General features: G+C 31.8%; 1 protein-coding gene across 1 annotated transcript in view; it reads left to right on the forward strand.

The window, feature by feature from the left end:
• The window catches only part of LOC129218928 (cAMP-regulated phosphoprotein 21-like), a 96,984-nt gene that overhangs the window by 73,346 nt on the left and 3,888 nt on the right, over positions 1 to 19,750 (forward strand). The window contains 1 exon segment of the mRNA XM_054853249.1: positions 394 to 1,089. Coding sequence (XP_054709224.1) covers positions 394 to 1,089 — 696 coding nt within the window.

The following is a 19,750-nucleotide window of genomic DNA, read 5'->3' on the forward strand; positions in this document are numbered from 1 at the left end:
AAAAGTTTTGCCTTAATTCATTTAGTAAGCTGCCATCAATGTGATATTCTAATGACAGAAAAAAGTTGTAATAATTTTTGTGAGCATGGTAATGAGAACCAAAAGCATGGAAATGACCAATGGCTAAATATTTAAGCTCAAATCAGTTAGCCATTAGATTTTCTTTTAATGACTTATAATTACCCTTTTTTAACACAGATTTGTTTAAAATATTTTCATAGTTTGCTAAAATGTATTTGTGATATGATTTTTGTTCATAAATGTCTGGCTAACTTAGTTTTCAGTATGCTGTATTTTTAAGTTGAGATTTTCTGATAAGGAGTTTCATTGAAATTTTTGAACATATTTTCTTACTTTTCGTTTGTTCCAATATTTATATCATATCTTTTCTAGGTCCTCAGTACCTTTCCTGTTTTCCTGCCTTACCATTTTCTCAAAGTGGAGAAACATCCATTGTTTCAAGCACATCATCTACAGTTTATCCTTTTGGTAACATTATTGTTGGAAGTGCTGCAAGTACATGCCAGACAACAATTAAATCTCAGTTTACTAGTCAATCACCTCAACCTTCAGTTTGCGTTCAGCAGTCTGTTATGCAACTGCAGACGACTTCAACAACCCTCCCTCCAGTTTATGTGTCTATCACCAGCAGCACACAATCACCTGCTACACGAACTCATGCAGGAGGACATGTAGCTGCACAGTTCTCTTCATTACGTTCACAATCGCTTCCAGTGTCATCAAGTTCTGGATCAGGTCTTCTTAATCATCCTGTTTTAGGGTATACTGTTTATGCACCACCTATTCAAGGCATACCTTCTCACCAAACCTTGACAACTGTAACTGTAAATCAAAATACTTCAGCTTCTTCATCTCAGTTTTCCCCTGCTTATGTATCTGCATTTCAGGTTTTGCAGCCAAATGTGCCCTTGATTGCAAATGTTGGAAGCAATTCTCAACCATCACAGAGTATTATACGCTCACAGTATGTTACTCCTATTTCTACAGTCAGCAAGGTGCCTCTCAGTTTTCCTCTTGTAAAACAAGCAAGTGATCCTGGGGTTGGAGACCATTTAGCTCTTTCTTCTAGTGAGTATATTATTTCCTGCTGCATGTTTATAACTACAGCATTGTTGCCATGGGCAGTAACTGCAAAATTTACCATTTTTTTTGCGTTTTTGACATCTAGTGCACATTAGCTTCATTGTACAAGCTTGCTTATTTGGTTTCCACTGAAGAAATAAGCAAAAAAAGTGTCTAATTCTAACATTTCCCTTTTGCTAGTATTGAATTCAAAACCGGGTTCTTCTAATATCTATAAAACTCATTTCTGCAGATACTGCCGTTTACCTGCCCACAGCAGTACATTGAATGTTAGTCATTATAGCATGTTTTGTTGCATCATTTAGTTTGTTTAATACTGAATGTTGAAAACAATCAGATATTTAGTTTCATTATTACAATGAGTATACATTTCTTAATGCATTGTATGAAATATATTTTGTCTTGTTTTTCTAGAGCATAAGAATAGTTTTAAGCTTTATGTAAATATTTCTTCTGCAAAATATTAAAATTGGATGCTTGATTTTGTAACAAATTATAATAAACACACCAAAGTTTATTTATTGAAATTTAAATTCAGGGCCAGATGTTTGGATTCCCATCCGAAATTTTAGCAGATTCTCTTCTTGAAAATAGTCAGAATGGGAGACTCATAACATCTCTTAAAAAATGGAAACTTGCCTTTTTTTACTTTTGACTTATCCTCTTCATTCCAGATGTACCCATCAGGTACAGAGATTAAAAATTAGTAAAAATATTCATTCGTTCAAAAATTATTTTAAACTATTGAACTCTGTTAAAAACTTTCTAATTTCACTATCATATAAATGGCAGTTGGGTCCCATTTTTTTAAAGGTTAATTATTCTGAATAAAAAATTGCATTGAACTTGCTGAAGGCCTTGGTGGAAGTTGTCTCTTGTGGGGTAAACATTATTTTCCTCTTTCCTCCTGGGATACCTTGACTTTTTATCATCAAGGTGTTTTATTTTGTTAAGGAAATCTCAAACATAGAATTTGGCTAACACAAGTTCATGTATGGCCTTTTTTTTAATAACTACCTCATTTTTTAGTCAAGAAATCCCGAGTAAAGCCAATGTTTAGAAATTTCCTTTACGAAATAATGCCCCCTCCCTCTCTCTGTCTGGTTGTGATTTTGTTGTTAAGAATTTTATTTATTTATTTATTTTTTCATTTTTACTTTTTGATGTTATTTTTATGTCAAATTCCTACTTGATGTTTAATTGTAAATTTTACTTCTAACATCTGAAATCTTGTGTGAATTTTAAACATCTGCTCATTTGGGGTTAGTGAATTTGAGAGAAATATTTATACATATCAAAGGTGAAACTTTTCCATGTCTACCCCGGAGTTCTGAGGTTTTTTACTTGATGTATCACAAAATTCCAGCATTTTTTCTATGTTTTTAAATGAATAGAAATGGGTTGAGTTACATGTTTGAAATATTCACTTAACACAATAACAAATATTTTATGTGAAATAAGTCGAGCTGATGCTCCAAGCTGGGGGCTTATTACGAGCTCTTCGGCTTCGACTTCGGGAAGCTAGAAATCTCACCTTTCTCATTCCGAACGAAGTCGTTAGGCGTATTACGAACTGCAAGTGAGAAGCATACTCACAGTGGGAAAGACTTGCCGTTCGGGAAAAAAATATGACGTCGTTTTGTAGGCGTGGTGTAAGATGAACCAATAAGAGATTGCAGCGTGAAAATTTGAAATGGTGTTGTTTCTATGCGTTCTCGTTTCATATGGATTTTGTGAATTTTACTGGTGGCTTTGTTTTTTTTTCTTTTTTGTTTTTTTTTTTTTCACCACATGTTAAACATTTTTTTATAACTAATGAAATTTCAAAAATAATTAGAGATACAAAATTTCCGAAACTTTTGCAGCGGTGGGGAAAAAAAACAAACTTTTGAATTAAAATGGAAAAATTGATTTTTTTAAATTTAAAATGTGTTAATTGATTATTTTATCAGGAAGCGTTTAAAATTTTCAATATTTGAAGGTGTATGCAATCCATGGTATTTTTTTCTTTCAAACAGATATATACATAAAACTTTTGCTATTAAACTAAATTCGCCACTAGCTTTCTTTGTTCTAAGTATCAGAGATTTTCCTAATTACAGTATAACAAGAAAAAAAAAAAAAATCAAAATGCTTCTGACATAATTCTTGCTGCTTCTTATGTAAAATGAACCCCGGAATTCAAATATGACCACCGTTTTCTCCCTACATGTCCCATTTTTTTTTATAGAAATGGTGCCCCTCCCCCCACCTCTCCCATTTTTTCCCCGTTTTCGACAGTTTAATAGCCATTATTTTTATTTGGAGGGAAAAGAAGCATAAAAATAGCCATTGATACTCTTCTGAAGGTCTAGAGAGGTGCAAGGTTCCAAAGTATGAACATTTAGACTAAGTCAAGAGACTCACAGTGGTACTCCCCCTAAAATATTTTTTAAATCATCAGAACCCATATTTTTTGTATAGGGGGTTGGTTTTACAATTTTTTCACTTATTTTGCGACCTAAAACTAGAGTGTAGAGCTTACTCCTGTAAGCTCCATATCCGAAAAAAATTTTACGAAGTCAAAAAATTAAACAAAAAGAAAAAAAAAGGAAGATTCGCATTTTTGCGAGTTGCATCGAAGATCTTCAGTAATAACCTTCCTGTATTATTCAACTTGCATTCCCAGATATAAGTATGATTAAAAATGAACTTAGGATATGCTTATAAAGTTGCATTAATGTATAGGTATTTATAGTAAATCATGAGAGACATTTAGTAAAATATCTCTCATGATTTAATTTTTTTCATGTGAAAGTTACGGCTTTGTTTTGAAATTCAATGAACAAGACTTTAAATTCATTTCATTTTAAATTTAGCATACAATAGTTTTAAAAAATGTCGAAACCACATTGATATCTACACTAAAATGTAATATATTTTGCAGTATGTTTCCGTATTCTGTTTCTGCTCGATGGAAAAGCCAGTAATTTTGAATTTTTCCTCCCCTCTTGCATACACTATTTGATTTTTTTTTTTTTTTAAATCAAGATTGCTTGCTGATTTCCCTTTGCTAGGGCTTAATGTTTTCAATTTATTGTCCTTGTGACTGGCAGATAGCTAGTCACGGTGATTTAATATCATTGCGAAAATCAACCACAGGTTCATCGTGTTACTTACTGAACGTAAATAGCGAAATTCGGGACCCCATTCATTAATTTAACTTTTTTTTTGCAGGCGATAAATTTTTTTGTAGCTTATAAATTCTTTTCGTTTTATTTATTTAATTTTTTGACACGATAAATCTGTCATTTGTGAGTATTTCTCCTGTAAATAGACTTCTATTATTTTTGTCTTTTGCAAACGTCATTTTCTAATTTGTTTTTCAATGGTTGTTGTCCTTATCCTAATTAAAGTTATTTTATTTACTTAAGAAATGTTATGCGTTTTTAATTACTTTTATTTTGTAGACAAAAACATTTGTGCGTATTTTTATTATGCCTCGAAAGGTTTTTTTATTTTTATTTTTGTATTCCTATCCTATTTCAAATTTGATTACGAAAAATACAATTTGACTGTCTCTAAATCAAGACTAATTCAAGTTATTTATTTATTCCTTTGCTTTCCATTCGGTAAGAAGAGAAGCATCCTTCTAGAGTTGAAGTAGTTTTCTTAAAACAAAATCTATTTTTCAAAAACTAAAAAGAAAAAAAAAGAAAAGAAACGAAAAGAAGAAGGAAAAACATGTTTTGGTCGATATCATGTTTGTGCTCTCTGTTAGGCATTATGTAATTCAAGCACATTTGTTTTTAATATCGTATGAGGAAGAAAAACACAGAACCGAATTGCACCAACAATTTTTCCTAATGTAGTTAAAAATCATTAGGTTAAAAAAGAAATTTAGTGCAAAATTTATAATTATTTTCAAAGGTTATCTATTTGTGAACAAATCGCATTAAAAAAACAAATTCTCAATTCGGAAGAAAATATTTTATGATCTGATTGTTGATAAAAAGAAAAAGAAAAAAAACTGTCAACATTAATACTAAAAATTTTTTAAAAAAAATTATTAGAGTTTTTGAAAAACATGCCAACGGTGGGATTCGAACCGGCGATCACGTTAGTACAACGCGCGTGCTTATACAACCGCGCCACACAGGAACACAAGCTCGCCGCCCAAATACAGGTTAAACCCTTTGAATCATACACTACTCCAGCTATCCAAGTTGTGTATGCATTAAATGAGCTGTTTAAGTTTACTAAATCATTCAGTTTGCACGTCAGTTGATATTAAGTAAATGTAGAAAGTTATTTCCATTTTTATTGTTACGTTTTTGTGAATTCTTGAAGCTTAAAACTGAGAGCATATTTCGAATAACGTTGATGATTTTTGGCTGCAGGAATCAGTTGTTTTAGTTCAAGGGTTCTAAATGTTTTAAATCTTTTTCTCTCTTTCTTTTTTTATCTTTAAAGTTACTTTTACGGAAAAGTAGGGTAACATGAAAAGGAAAATTTTATGTAGTTTGACCTGGGGAATCCATTGGTTTAGTTACGTTAATAATGTTAGTTCTATAAACTATTTTCAGAGCGCTGTGTTTCATTTTATGTGTATAAAAAAAGTTGCTTTTGTAAAGGGTTCAACATGTAAGACTCTCCAGTTAGATGCAAAACGTTTTAATTGATTGCAATGGCAAAATACAAAAATCGTGCTAACACTAACATGTCCGCCATATTGAAAAAGTTCCATCTCACTGTATCTTACCACGATCTCACCACCTCTGAAGCGAATGAGTAAAAAACCCGAAAACGGGTTCTTTTTTCCCGATTCCGTACAGCTCGTAATAAGCCAACAGTGCACGCGTCGGGAAATCGCCTGTTTTTCCCGATCTCACTCCCTTCCGAAGAGCTGGTAATAAGCCCCCCGGTCCCACTAGAACAGGTAGTTTGATTTCTGAAAGCAAGAATTATCACAAAGGCCAAGATAGCCAATAAGCAGAAGAATTAAAATTCGTCCTTACTATCTTTAACAATTCATGTGACAAAACAATTGCTGCATGCTGTATTGCAAAATGACAATGTTGAATTCTCTGTCTAAAGTTTATGCATATATTATGAAGATATTTTTATTTTAACAAAAGTTTTTGAATAATGTGTCATAACTCATTGACTGACATCCAAAATGGCCACTTTAGGGTTAATATTAATTCAAAGGGGAGAAAAAATTTCCTTAGACTCTTTTGGAATATACACCTGTTCTGTATGTGTATTACATGTATGTAACACTTCTCAGGTTTATTTTGTCAAGGTCAGTTTCACTTTGGATAGAGATGGGAACAGGCAGAAAAAAAAACATTTGGGAGAAAAACAAGTTTTTTCAAAGAGGTTTAGTTTCGCTCAGGAACAATTGAACATTTTGAAACTTCTGGAACAAAATAATGTATTAGGGATGTTTGAACAAGAAGGTACCAAACTGCACAACAACATAACCATTAACAAATTTTCATATGCTTCTATGGGAGAACATAGTGAAACATCTAGGGATGATATTGGAGTATCCAGAGTTGATCGAAGCATGCAGGGAGGCTCGCAAGGACAGGATAAATCAGAGGATCTTGCAAAGACCAATGGACCGTCTTTTCCAATGTACGAGGTCTGCTATTTGTAGAATTCCTTGAGCACAAGAGAATCATTGCTCTTTGATGAGTACTTTGCAACTTGCTACGTGCATTGCAGTCTTTTCTTAGCTAAGTAGAGTAGTTTTTTTATTGTTATTAAAACTCCTTGTTCTTATTCACTGCCACACATTTACACAATGAAACTTTGCTGTAATGCTTCATGTGTAGCCCCTATGGTTTCATATTTATTTCCATTTCTCTCTTTGGTTTGCAATATAGGGATGGGATAATGAGCTTCTAGTTTCCCTGTACAAAAGCATTTTTAACAGATGTACTGGTCTGACACTAACTGGGCCAGTGTGGCCTTGTTTCTGATTGCTAATCAACTTATTCAGTTGAATTATGGTTCAAAATTTAACATGAGAGGATCAAGTCTTGCATATTTTTGTGTTTTGCTGCTAGTTATGCTGTTTAAAAACTTTAAGCCACTTATTTTGAAAATATATTTTCTTATTTGTCTGAATAGCATTTGAAACAAAAAGGAACAAAACTTGAGTGTTGCAATATTTACATTGGGGAATTAACTTTTTTCAAGTATATAATCTGCAGTCTTTCCTATAGCACTCAAATAGGTTTTTAAAAAAACAGAAGTATTTTCATTAAGTATGTTTCATTTTGATTGCAGCTGTTCCGAAGATATTTGAATGGATCAGATTTCGAGGAACTTCGTACATAAATGGTAATCCTTCCACCATGTATATTTCACCCTTTTCTTTTCTTAAAATTTTGTATCTTGCTTGAGCTTTTTCGCAGTTACATTTTGTATTCCCAGCTTTTCATTTATTTACCATTCAGTTCAGTTTTTCATCTTTAGAAAAAATATTTGTTGTGCATCACAACATGCTTCAAAGTTTTATTTTTCTAGATTAATGTATTTTTCATTTTTCTAGCTATCTACCTATGTAAACCTTTTTCTTAGATATGCCCTGCAGCAGTATTTATTTAGTTTCAGTTAAATATTCTATTTAATATTCTTTTGTTTCACTTCTTATTTTTTAATGTGCATGGTTAATTAGCATGTTTAGATACTAGTTTATGAAAATAAATGAGAATAAATGTTGGGAAGTATTGAATTTTTCACTTGTCAGTTATAGAGCAGTTCTCAGTAATAATTAGGTTATGAACTTATTGTTATTATTTTTGAATCTTAAGTTTATTCTATAGTTCTTTTAAATGGGACTGGATTTAACAGAGTATGATCGAATTCAAAATGGTTTTTTAGTTTTCTTCTTAGAAAATTTCTATTCTCAATTGGTAAGTTCCAGTACATATGCAGGTTGGATATTCAAAATGGCAGCTTACTATGACATTGTTTAAGTACACCATAGATCACACAACTCACAGGTGATACTTTTTCCAGTTCAAGTGAAGTTTCCTGAGGCATAACGCTAAGAGGTGGGGTGATGCCGAGAAAAGTAGAAGTGAAGTTCATGCATCATATAATGTCCATTTCATTGGGTGAAAAACCCTTGTGAATGAAAAATTGTGCCACCTTTTACTTTCTCTGTAATTCAAATACTAAAACAAGTGATTCACGGTTATATCAAGAAAAGAACAAATAAAAAAACTGCATGGAAATGACGTCTGTTAAAAGCAGAATGTTTTAGATCATTTGCATGGTTACATTATATGCATTATAAAGTAAATATAATTGAAAAAACTTAGTTTCCCACAGCTCATGAATGTGATTTAAAAATGTGAGAAATATACTTATATTGTGCTTAAAAAGTATAATCATATTAAGACATTGGGTTCTCAATTCAATACTCTAATATCAATAAATTGTATAAGTCAAAATAATGGGAACACTTATTAAAAAAATGAATTGTCCTTCAACCATCCTATAAATTGACACCACATGTCGCAACAGTGCCAACTAGGAATGGTGAAAGAGAAGGTATCTGTTAAGCATTTGGCAGTGTGAGAGTTGCATGAGAAAATTTTGTTCCTAGCTAAGTGTAATTGTGTTTGATGTCTCTGATGCCTTAAGAGACATGATTATTGGAGCTTGCCTTGCTGGAGTGTCATTGTACCGAACAGCCAACCTTGTAGGGTTGCAATGATCTCTGTGTCAAGGGTTATGACAGCTTTAACAAATCTGGGTGAGGTGTCTTCTTTGAAGCACGGCAGTGGTTGGAAGGAAAAGTTGAACAACTGTGATAGATCAGTGTTGAAGAGGATTGCTGCCCAAAGACACAAGCCACAAATAATGTCGGATATGATTACCTTCCTTCAAAACCCATCCATGAAAACTATTCAACAGGAATTGCATGCTGCCCACATTCATGTCAGAGTAGCTGTTCCAAAACCATCATTTTCTTTTTTTGGGGGGGGGGGGATTGCTCTGAAGAGACAGCAGTGATGCCAAGATGCCTAATCTGGGTACAACCAGTCTAGGAACAAGATCCATTGTCTGATGAACTATCATTTTCATTATTCCAGACCACCCAATATGTGTTTGTTTGGCAAACGTCGGCAGAAGCAGTTCACCAATTTGATTCAATCATTTTTGAAATTCCTGTGTTTTCTAAAATACTTTAATTTCTTGAAAAAAAACTACTTGATCATATTTATAGTTAAAATTGTTAATTAAAAATAATAAAGGGAAACAAAAATAGCTTTTAAAGTGATAATATATCATGAATTCCAATACATAAGTATATTCTATAATAATTTATGTATTAGTTTTTTTGTCACATTTCGTCACCAAAATGGGATTAAATTGTATCAAACTTTGCACGTCACAGTTTGTTTTAGATGAGCTAAATAGAAAAGAAGACAAATACGAATCAACTTCATTGCCTTTAACATAGCAAATAATGATTTGATTGGATTGGGTGTAAGTACTAAATGTTTAACAGATGGTTGTAGGGATCTAAAAGTGATTCTATATTCAGATATAGTAAAGAGTTTCCTTTTAACTATGTATTCAAGGTACTGAAGATGGATAAAACAAAATTTTAAACTTTATTAGAAGCACAAAAGTTAGTACTCCGATAGTGAAAATTGTGTTTATTTGTCAAAATCTTAAACCCACTGCCAACTCTGCTATTCAAACCTGAGCATATTCATTATAGAAAGCAAAAACTTTGTGGGACTAATATTTAAAATTCAAAATTAGTGTTAAATGCATGAATAATATTAAATGTAAGAATTGCAGTCGTATATTTTGATGGGTATGATGAACCCCTTTTTCAATGAAAATGAACTTGTTTTTGAACCCATAAGCTCAAATGTTTGCCTTGAAAGTAGATTTTGTCGCCCCAAAACACATGTCTAATGATTTTTATCGTTATTTGTATATTTAACATAGATTTTGAATATTACTAATTTTATATTCCTCAGAGTAATAACAGTAAAGTACAAATTAGTGTTATTTAAGGATAAATATGAAAAAATACCAAATTTGTTACGTCTATCATGTTACTTAATATTTCTGCTTTCATTTGATTTTTATTCCTATACATTTTACTTCAAAACAACTTATAGCAGTAATAGCTGTCTTAAACCAATGGCTGATTTTATCATAATATTTTTATCTGTCTTTAAACTAATGTCTGATTTTATGTCAATAATTGGTGTAGAATTTTTTCTCACAAAATAAGAAATTTATCTCATGAGTTAGAATTTATGAGCATTTATATTAAATCTTTACATTTGTTAAAGCAAGTACCAAAGAGTTCAATTACTGCATCCAGAAACTGCAATTTGGCCTTCCCAATCTTCACACTATTTGCTAAAATATTTCAGCATGCCAGCTGCAGTCTCTAGGTGTTGAAACCAAGTTGTTTGGTATTTGCTTGCAATTTGACCTTAGCACTGGATTTAAATTATTGTCAATAATTAGTACTAATTGTTACTAAATAACTATAAGTATCAACATAATCAGTAATATTTAATAAAAAGAGCTGATAGATAAAATTGTTTGAAGTCACATGTTATGAGCATTGAAGATTTCCTTTCTGTGGGTGCTGTTTGAATGAATATATAATTTGTTTGAAAATCAAATACAATCCTTGAAAAATAAGCATGATGCTGTAAAGAACTTAGCTATTAAAGCAATGCATTTTCAGAGCGAAACATAAGAGTTTTCTTTTAAAAAATGATGCATTAGAACACTATTATGCTCCAAATTCTTATTGCTGCTTTCCTGTCCTAATTTCCACAAAGCTAAATTGTGTGGCTGGAAATTACATAACCCAGTTCCTTCAAAGATTATTTATGTCACCAAGATCATTACAAACAATAGTTGAAATTTACTTCTTTCATTTTACCGTTGTTCAATACTTATCTAATAACCATAAAAAGAAAAAGTCAGAATGAAAGCATTGTAACAAACTTCAACCTGTGGGATCAGACTTGCATACAAGTTTGCTGCTGTTGGTTTTCTGAACTACATAACAAATGATGTAACAATAAGCCTTGCGTTGTCTTGGAAAAACTTAAGACTGTTTTAACTAACTTATTCTGCAAAACATAAATAGCTTTATACTAATTTTTAAAGCTTTCTGTATTACAACGCCATTTCAATTATTACAAAAGGCAAGTTCAATTGATAGAAAAAGTCAACCGTTTTAAAAAATAAATTTTTGCAATCCAAGTCTGCCAAGTCCAATAAAACTTTTTATTGTTTTGCATTAATCTTTAGTGAATATTTTTGATGTTTCAAAAAAGGAATCTAGCAAAATGAAAATTGTAAAATATTGAAATAAGAATATTTCTTGTCTTAGTAAACATTGGATCTTTACTTGTGAAAAGCATCGAAACTTGAGAAAGCTTCTAATTTTTATACCTATTATTGCTGCTGAAGTTAGATATTAATTATTTTAGGAACATTTATTTTGTTGAATAAACAGAACGTTAAAAGAGGCACAAGTTTTTTTCTTTCTTTTATTTAAAAATAAAAATATTTTCTTTTGTCAATCACTGTTAATTTCATTTAATGGTGCAAAGTTTCACCGCTGCAATTTTGTTTCTCTGTCAAATTGTGCTAAACATAATTTCAATCTAGCAAGCAATTTTTTCTCGATAAAAATGCTGTTGATTATTTAGTTGCTCTCTAAAAGAATCTTTTTGTTCTTGAAACTCATGTTTCAAGAAGTTATCATTTATGTCTTTAATTCTTGTAAAGCGTTTTTAATTTTGATATGGCTACTCTTCTGAAAGACCTGCTTTGAATCCACAAAGTAGTAACTCTTTTACATTAATCTTAATGGACAATTTTGCTTTTAAATTAGCTTGTTACTTGGAAGATTTTCTATGTGTAACTTAATAATTTGAAAAGTTAAAACAATTAAGAATTTAATTCGCATTTATAAATGTATGTGCAATGTATCCTTCTGCACACATATGGATCAGAGATTTTATCATTAACTAGCAGTACCCACATGGCAATACCCGTGCTAAGAAGTTAAAGGAAGTCAGTTGAACAAAAAAAATCCATGGCCTCCGCCCCCTTTTTGATGTGAAATGATCATTTTTCTTCATCTAGAATGCATACACACCTTTTCAAAAGACTATTAAAGCCTCTTTGGAATTTAAAACTATTTGCCAAAACACATAAAAATGTTAACAGTAGCTTTAAAGCTCAAAATAATCCTTCAACTACATAGTTCGTCGCTTAACGAGCCCCCAAGCAACCACGCTACCATAACCCTGCTCTTTAGCAAGTTTTTCCTCTGCACTTTAAAGTGTTTCGCCAAATAAACAATACTATAATAGAAACGTTATAAAGAACAATCACAATTGAATAATATGACAAATCAAATTATTTACTTTGATAAGTAACTATCTTCAACTACAAAAACAAACGTTGAAGAAATAAGGAAAACAAAAACCAATAGAAAAACCCTACAAAATCACATTATGTACCTGAACATTAAAAAAAATTATCAAAAATCTGTTCGCTGATCACAACATCTTAGCATGGGCGTGGTTCCTCGTAGCTATCAACACTGTGGGCCAGCGCCCTCTCGAAGAGTTAACTTACCCAACCATCTATTAGGAATTCATGGAACTAAACTTACCCCACCATCTATGAGGAATTCATAGAGCTAAATAATTAATTAAACATTTAATTTGCAATTACAAATATTTCGGTCAGTCTACTTTAAAAGTTAGCTTATAGCCTTCCTCAATAAATGGACTATTCAACACAAAAAGAAATTTTCAATTCGAACCAGTAGTTCCTATGATTAGCGCGTTCAAGCAAACAAACTCTTCAACTTTTTTATATTATTAGTTAGTTAATAATAAAAAAGTGACAATGATACGTATATATTATTTTTCCAAAAAACAATTTTAGCGTCGTTTAGGATTTTCTCTGAAAAGTACCCTTGAGATTTTTATTATATATCTTCTACATCACTTACTAAAGTAGTATCATTTTCTGTAAAATAAAAATTAAAGAATGGAAAAGACCCGGGTTTTGGGGAAAGGAATTTTGAAAACATGGGAACTTGGATTCGCTCCTCCTTTCTCCCCTCCTGGAGCAAAAAGTTTCTGTATTAACTGGATGCTTCGATAAGGACTGAATAGAAGTCATGATCAATAAAGAGCGGATTAATGATCGCTATGATTGACACTTGACTGGTCCATGTTCGTTAGAACGGAACTTCAAGATATGGAACATAAAATTAAAATCGCAGTTTCGGAAGCAATTTCACCTCAAAACAAAGCAAGTAAAAATACATTCGAAAAGCACTTAAAAGATTTGCAAACCTTGACACATCAAAAACAAATTTTATCATAAAAAAAAGGTACTTTTGTTGTGAACGAACTAGAGTGAGACGAATTATGTTGGCAGGTTCGTATTTTCAAAGTTTTTCTGGGAGGGGGAGGTGGCAAAGGGTATGAATTCAGTGCATTTTGTAGGAAATAAGAATCAAAACACAAGCAAAAATGGATATTTAAATTATGTTTTGAAAATAAAGAGTCAATTGCCCTGTCCCCCCCCCCCTGAATTGCCCAAGTGACGGGCTTGTATGTGGGTAAATTGAAATTGGGAAATGGGGAATGTCATGGAAGGTAATCTTACAGCTTTCAACAAGAACATTAGTTTATAATAAATAAACTAAAATGGAGTGTGTAGCAATGTAATGCGACTTTGAATCCATGTTATTTTAAAACGAATTAGCATACTTTTAAACAAGAAGTAAATTTTGATTTCCTTGTGAAGAAAACCCAATGAATTAAATATTTGGTTAGAAGCAGTAATAAAAAGTGATACCTACTTTGAAATAATTAGTCTAAGTAAAATCCAGGTTTCTTAAACCTATGGTGAAGCATAGCTGCCAGTGCTCCGTTTTTCCCGGAGTTTCTCAGAGTTTTCGACTTTTCTTCACTTTTTTTTGATTTCAGAAGAAATTTCCTTATCCTTGAAGGCAGGGATTATGTACAAACTCAACAAAAGAGAAGACAATTTGATGCTTTGGAAGCATTGGTGTTAGGATAAACACAGGGGAACGATGTTCGGAGAACATCGGTTTTTGACTGAGCATTTCAGCTGCGTGTAAAACATCGCCCCCATGTTTGGTCATTCACAAGATGGAAGTCGATGATGCAAAGTGCTTAGGTTTTCAAAGACAGAGTAGATTTGGGTGTGTTTTTTTTATTGCAAACTAATTAAAAAAAAAGTAAAATGTGTGCTGCAATTTTTTTTTTAATTATTTTAAATAATTTTCTTGAGAAATGAAAAAAATATATATACTATTTAAAATTTCATCTTATCCTCGCTGCTTTGGATGCTAATGTGCTAAATATTTTCAATTAAATAGTAGTTTCATGAGGATTTTAAGTTATTTGCACGCAACAAATTCAAATATTTCTATCCTAATTTTTGACATAATCGCCATATTTGTTCATTTGCAAGATTTAAGTACATAAGCAGAGCTGCCAATTTTTGTAAATTAGTAAAAATACGTAATAACAACGTTAAATCGCAGAAAATTAGAGATTATTGCATTCAGGTGCTTTGAGGTCACAAGGAACCCCCTATTCAATGCAAAATAAGTGAGCTTATTGATGAAAAGACTTGTAAATCAAGACTGTAGTTTGTAGAAACTATGATTTTTTTCGTAGCAGTTGGCAGCTCTGCATAAGTCTCTTTTAGGGGTCAAGTTTCCAAAAACAGAATAAGTTGTTTATTGCAATGCAAACTATTGAAAATAATTCAAAATGGGCTTCTTTTTTTTTTTTCGGAAAATTCTTAATTATGTTTTGGAAAAATGAAAATTTTTTCTTCAGAATATTATTTTATCCTCATTGGTTTAGACCCTAATGTGCTAAAAACTGATTGTTTCATCCAAATTATAGTTTTTAAGGATTATTAACTATTTATAATTACTTTTATGCAACTAATTCAAAAATCTATTATCTTAATTTTTTTGCGTACAGTCGACTCCCGCTACAACGCGATCCGACTTACGCGAAATGGCTATAACACGATTTTTTCCCCCGATAAAGAATTTTATTCCTGCAGCGAATTTTTCACCCGCAACATGAAAATTTTCCGAAGGGAATCGCGGTTTTTTCGTGAATGAACCTTTATCCCTTTGGCATCGCTGAGAGTGGATGTTCCCACACCGTACTAGCCTGAACATCGCTTATATAAATAACTACTCCTCATTTTCCATTTATTTTTTTCATTCTGTATGGGAAAGTTGATGAAATATAATGACACCTAAGAGCGCTGTTTCATTTAAAGTTTGTGAAGATAGAAGGAAAAAGAGAAAGTTTCAATTACTATAGTGCATTTGTTTTTCTTACTACATAATGTACGTACTGTAGTGGTTTATTTTACCTCTTCCTTTTCCATTAATCATTGATTTTGTGCATCGTAGCAGTTTTTTTTTTGCTAAATAAAACGATTTTTTTATTTTTTTAAATACAATAAATAAAAATTCAATTTTTTATTTAAGAAACAGTAATGTATAGTTAAGAAATGGTTTTTAACAGTTTGAGGTGGTGTTTACAAGTGTCTTTAATCGTATGGGTATGTTTATAAAAGTTTTTACACATACCCTTTTCCACAATGTGAAATTTCAACTTACGCGAAGGGTCTTGGAACGCATCCCTCGCGTAAGTCGAGACTCGACTGTAGTCACCATGTTTGGTCATCCGCAAGCTGAAAGTAGACTAGACTATTAATTGCCTAAGTTTCCGAAAACAGAATTGGATATTTATCTCAATACAAACTATTAAAAATAACATAAAATGTAAAAAATTATGTTTTTATTTAAATTTATTATTTTTAAGGGAAATTTTATCTGTATTTGATTTTCATTCCCTTGGAGGCTTTGCTATAAACTGAAACTATTTTATCTGAACTGCTGTTTCCTGCCGACTTCTCATTTATTTATGATTATTATTATTATTTTTTTTTTTTTTTTGCAAAAAGATCAGAAACCTATTTTAACTTAAATTTTCTAAGTGTAAAAAAAGTATTGAATTATACTCTTTTAGAATGTGCAAAGTCCTATTCATTTGTTTATAAAAGATGTAAAAACTCCTCCCCCCACTTAGTTTGTATTTCAAAACTTAGCAATAGTGGTGGCCACTAAAATTTTGGGGTCTAGTGGCCACTTGGAAAATTCCTGAGAATTGACCTTTACTATGAAGTTACATAAGAGCTTTACTTCCAAGCATGAGAAGTAATTGTGTGTTTTATTTTTCAATATGTTCTTTTGCAATGCATTTTTAATGCACATATATGTATTAAAAAATATTTAAAGAAGAGGTTGCAGTTTCATTAAATCAAACAGTTATGTTTTTTTACTTTTCAATATGTAGCTACGTAACGATGCTTTTTTTTTTTTTTTTTGTAAAATAATTTATTTTAATCTTGGTTGTAGTTTTGCCGAAAATCAAACATGAAAATTCAGAAAAGCATTAGAATGGTGCTTAAACCTTTTAGAAGCTTATGGTACAGAAGGAAGGTTTAAGAGGGGCCATGATTTCTTGATGCTATTTTAAACCCCGTTGCTCCTGTTTTTTTTATCTTGAGGTTGGCAGCTATGGTGAAGTCAACAGTTTAGCAAATTGAGCAATAGAAAGAATAATCACAGGATTAAGGCTCATTGAAATAATTTGAGCTAACGTAACTATTAAAGTATTACATCGTAATTCCTTATAATGGGAATGTTTATTTATTGCCGATTAAGTACTAATTGTAGTCAGAGCATTCAATTTTAAAAAATCCTGATAAATTGCCATTTGGTAATGACAAGTTGACTATTAAAACTTGTATTCTAAACGAAACGATGGACTGAATTTACAACCTGTTTTCAGTCCTGTTTTTGAGAATTCTAAACTAAAATCAACATTTGAAGCAGTAAAAAGATGAAACAACTCTTTTGTCAAAAAAAGTTAAGGCACAAAATTTAAACATTTTCTTTTGAAGAAATATCGTTAGAAAGGGAATTTTTACTCAAAACAACTAAATTGCCACTGTGTCAATACTTTATTTTAATTACTATTTGATAAGCATTAGAAAATCCATATTAAGTATGCAGTCAACTGTTGGGTAGACCAACCAAACAGTGGTCATTCTGCCATGGCCGACAATTGGAAATGCATAAAAATTCAGTACCCAGTGGTCTGCCACCCCTATAAAATTAATTGAGTCGAAGAGGAGTTTATTTTTTAATTGAAACGTTATGTCATACCATCCGTTAATGCATAAGTAAAAGCAAATTTTCATTAGAATGAAAAAAACAAGGGTACTTAACATTTAAAGATTATGTGTAATCTTAAGAAAAAAGTAAGCAGAATCTCAAACTAGGACGAAGGGCACACCATTTAAAGTAAAATGACTCATTACTACTTAATAAATGTACTTACAACATCACTGTTATTGGGTGATAATTGGGAGAGGTAAAGGAATGTGGGAATGCATTATATCCGATTTTGAGTTATACATATTCTATTTATAAGCAGGTTTATGTCCTTGTGGCCGATTATTGGAGCACTTACTCTATTATTTTTCAAAGAGGTAATTTCCCAAAAAACAGACATTTTAACCTTCATATAACAGCTCATGTATTTCATTTAAAATAATAATTTATGAAGGGAAATGAGTAAAAATTTAATGCTTAAGAAATCAGACATGTGTAATTTTTTAAGCAAAAAATTTCATTACTTTTTTAATCACCACTTTTTAATGAAATATATGATCTGTTACATGAAGAGGAAAATGGTTGCTTTTTCATGGAATGGGCCAAAGGCATTTTGGTGGGAATGCCATAACTTTTTTAAGGCATCATCCAACAATAAAAATAAGGTATAATTTTACAGATTTTTTTCCTGGCTTTCAGGGATAAATAAGGAATTCACATTTTGCCTATTTACAAAAAAAAAAATTATAGTTTAAAAACTAAATGGCTTTGTTCAGTTAAAATGCGAACTCTGCTAGCATTGTCAAAAGGGATAGCCAGGTAGCTCAGTTGGTACAGCATTCAACTTTTTACCCAACTGCACGACGCAAAGGAAGGTAATGTGTTTATCAGTCTATGTATGTATGTCTGTTCCTATGTGGCGTTCTAGGGGCTAAATGCCTTGGTCAATTTTGGTAAGACAGTAATCAAAATTCACCATATCAACAACCAGTTGCCATATTTTGTCAGTTCGGGATCGGCGCAGGTTTGGTGTTGCATACTGAGTCGCATGCTACCTGCGTGCAACTAATGCAGGTAGTTTTCACTGCCTGAATATTTTTTGTTTACCAAGTGGTCTAAGCGATTGCTTCTCCCACTTGAGGCGGTCGGTCAAGACACCCTCTCTCCGGATGTACTTTCCCCTCTTTCTAAAGTAAATTCTTTCATGTGTTCTTTATTTGTTTTTTATACTGTAATAAAAAGTATATTATGCGTAATGGAGGCAAGACACTCAGATTGTAGTCCTCATCAAAATAAACCCGTGCAATAAGCACCAAAACAAAGAAAGTCTACTAATTCGATTTTCATCTCTAACGTGTTGCATTTGTTTTTGCCTTGATTCAAGGGACTGAGTTTCGCAACGTGTACTTTCTCAACAGTCTTTTTTAGTTTTGCGAGAAAGATTTGATTGACGACGTTTCCGATTTATCGTCATCATGAGTTATACAGGCTGTTAATATAGCTGTGCTGTGGTTGTCTTAAGTTCGCGCAGTTTTGCCGCAGGTCAAGCACATGTGGCTTTAAGCGGAGTTAGGTCCCCCTAATTATCAGTAGTTTAGACCACCGCAAATTACTTACTAGACCTCACGATACAAACAAACTCTCTCAATAAAATGACAAGAAAGTGTCATATAAAAAAATATTAAATAAAAACAAGAAACCTGACTGCGTAAAAATAAAAAAAACTAAAAAGAAAAGTGTATAAGCCCAGTAGTTTAGAATGTTATTAAGTACTACTGAATAACTACACCCTTGAAATAGTTTTATAACCGTACACAGATAAGACAAATCATAAATTCAAAAGCAGAATAGAAGGATCAACAGTCGGGGCTCATTCAAATTTTACGGGGTTCCTTGAATCAAAAGGAAATGGGCCCCGACTGTTGATCCTTCTATTCTGCTTTTGAATTTATGATTTGTCTTATCTGTGTATGGTTATAAAACTATTTCAACAGTAGTTATTCAGTGGTACTTAATAACATTCTAAACTACCGGGCTTATACAATTTTCCTTTTAGTTTTTTTGGTTTTTACGCAGTCGGGTTTCTTGTTTTTATTTAATAATTTTTTATATCCAAATGGTCCAGAGATCAAGTCTCTATTCAGGTGGTGTGCCTTTATAGCATGTTTTAAGAAAGAATTTTGCAAATAGCATTTAAGGCGTTAAAATTAATTTATCAGGAATACTCTTTCTTACGAATGATATTTTTACACCACAGTTATAAATTTTGAGTCTGATTGCTTCGCACTGGTCGTCTAATGGTCGCACTGGTCGTTATGTTTTCATATTTTAATATAAAATCAAAAGCTTATTGATTTGTTGTTTTTGAAATTTAGTGGC

The sequence above is a fragment of the Uloborus diversus genome, chromosome 3 (assembly GCF_026930045.1).
Source record: "Uloborus diversus isolate 005 chromosome 3, Udiv.v.3.1, whole genome shotgun sequence".
Classification (NCBI taxonomy): domain Eukaryota; kingdom Metazoa; phylum Arthropoda; class Arachnida; order Araneae; family Uloboridae; genus Uloborus; species Uloborus diversus.